At 36.9% G+C, this 1,957-nt stretch overlaps 1 protein-coding gene across 1 annotated transcript; it reads right to left on the reverse strand.

Moving 5' to 3' along the window:
- Positions 1-409: 409 nt before the first annotated feature.
- LOC106476595 lies at positions 410-1,649 on the reverse strand. The gene is made up of 2 exons (XM_013937240.2): positions 1,144-1,649; positions 410-575 (listed from the first exon to the last, which is right to left on the reverse strand). Exons 1-2 carry the CDS (start codon positions 1,567-1,569, stop codon positions 498-500), a joined length of 504 nt encoding a protein of 167 aa, XP_013792694.1. The 5' UTR covers positions 1,570-1,649; the 3' UTR covers positions 410-497.
- Positions 1,650-1,957: the final 308 nt, after the last annotated feature.

The following is a 1,957-nucleotide window of genomic DNA, read 5'->3' on the forward strand; positions in this document are numbered from 1 at the left end:
TATCCCCCCCCACCCCACCACACACACAGTAGACTGTGAGTGCATTATAAGAGTAACAGTAGATACATTAATGTGGACCAGTAAGGTATTGCTGCCCTCTTTCTGTTCGGCAGTATTTCAAAATTAGAGGCAACAGCAGGTAGCCTTAATAGTTCTGCCTTCAAAATGAGCCTACAGATCATCGCTGGGATTTGTATTAATAGTCATAAGAGAAAAGTTGCTTAATGTGAATTTGTTTACATCCGTTGCCAGCAGGCGAAGTGTGTGTTGCTATGGGTCGCTTAGCATGAGTTAATAAGTGACAAAAACATGGATATATTTAGAAGGGTAAAAAGGCTTAGCTGAAAAATATTTCACTTCGAAAACTTTTCAAGATGGGGTACAAGCCAAAAAATAACGTTTGTGTGACTTTTTCTTAATTGTTATGTGTGACTTTAATTGTTATATTGTCTTACATTAATTCGTTACACTGGTTTTTACTTGTACTAATTATTAATTCAAGCATAGTTTTGATGAGCGTAAAAACGAATATCTAACATACCTGTTGACTGGGATCCAGTTGTCGCTCCAAATCTCTATAAAGATCATCACAAAAGGAAATAAAACAACAAGACAAACACGAGAATTTTAAGATTTATCAAAATGTCAAGAAAGACTAACCACGAGAAAAAGTGTAACTTTTAAAATCAAAATTATTTCTGTTAACCCTTTTCACGAAAAAAAAAAGATCATGTTAGCCAAATATAGGAAAACCCGTAAGTTTGTTTATAAATTTTTATATATTTTATACCAATATCACATAATTCCACCTGGTGAGAGTTATGTTCAACTTTGTATCAGTAAAACTCGTTTCTGCGTAAATAGTTTATGTACATATTTAAACAATTTCAATGAACGTTAGAAAAAAAACAAAAAAAAAAACGCTCCTATTGTTGAATATCTGAAATACCATATTCGTCATGACTTGGGAAAAAAGTTGACCAAGTATTCTATCAAATACTTAAATATCGTTATTTCTTATTTAACAAAATTACCGAGCTACGTATATATAAATATGAGTTCTCTGGTTTAAGTAATTTTTAATAAGTAACTCTTATGATCCTTTATACTGTTTAATTAACTATTTAATTGCCATTCACTTACTTTCGCTGCAACGTCAGCAGACACAGAATGGGATCTGTTGCGAATCAAACCCATCACTTTAGATACTGGTCCAGATTTGCTCTCAGATCCAGCTCTCGGGCGCTTGTAATCTGAAGAATCTGCCTGGTTGATAATGTTGTGAGTACGGTAAACAGGAGGCAGGGTGTGGCCCAACGCCTTTGGAGAGCTTCTTCCACTGCTACCAGAGGTTCTCAGGGTCGAGATAAAAGTTGGTCTGTATCTCTTGCTGTCGGATTTCGAACGGGGCCGAAACGTCTCGAAAACATACGTCTTCCTGGAAGGACCCCCCTCAGCGAAGGTATCGTCACCCGACGACATCCTCATCCTATTGTCAACCGCCTTTGAAGTACCGCCGGACAGAGATCTCATCCGACTTCCATCTTCCTCCTGTCCTGATTTCGACATCTTGTAAAAATCTTCTGTTGATACCGAGGTAGACTGGCTGTTCTTTCAGACTGTAAAGTAAGTTATATGTTAGTAAACATATATATATATATATATTCCTGTGTGTTAAGATAAAAACCAGTCAACATCATACACATCCTGACGGTATGAGTTACAGAAACAATACGCTGCTTATTGAGCTCATGGAGTGACAGTGTGGCAGTTTATCTTGATTCCGTTCGTTTAAATTGCGCATGCGCGGTTAACAGTGTTTTCATCACATTTCCAAGCAGTGTAGTTTTTCTTCTTTTTTTTCGTTCTGTAATCACAGTCAGATGTCTGTGGGCGACATTAGCGTTAAGTTTTTATCTGCTGTTTCTGACGTTCGTCTTCTAATAAACAACACCTC

The sequence above is a fragment of the Limulus polyphemus genome, unplaced genomic scaffold (genome assembly GCF_000517525.1).
Source record: "Limulus polyphemus unplaced genomic scaffold, Limulus_polyphemus-2.1.2 Scaffold10980, whole genome shotgun sequence".
Taxonomy (NCBI): Eukaryota; Metazoa; Arthropoda; class Merostomata; order Xiphosura; family Limulidae; genus Limulus; species Limulus polyphemus.

Bases quoted from the DNA above. Each gene is read 5' to 3' on its own strand.
- LOC106476595 (XM_013937240.2), bottom strand. From the start codon at position 1,569: ATGTCGAAATCAGGACAGGAGGAAGATGGAAGTCGGATGAGATCTCTG. The intron at 576-1,143 runs GTAAGTGAATGG...TGATCTTTATAG, and splicing joins CTGCTGACGTTGCAGCGAAA to AGATTTGGAGCGACAACTGG.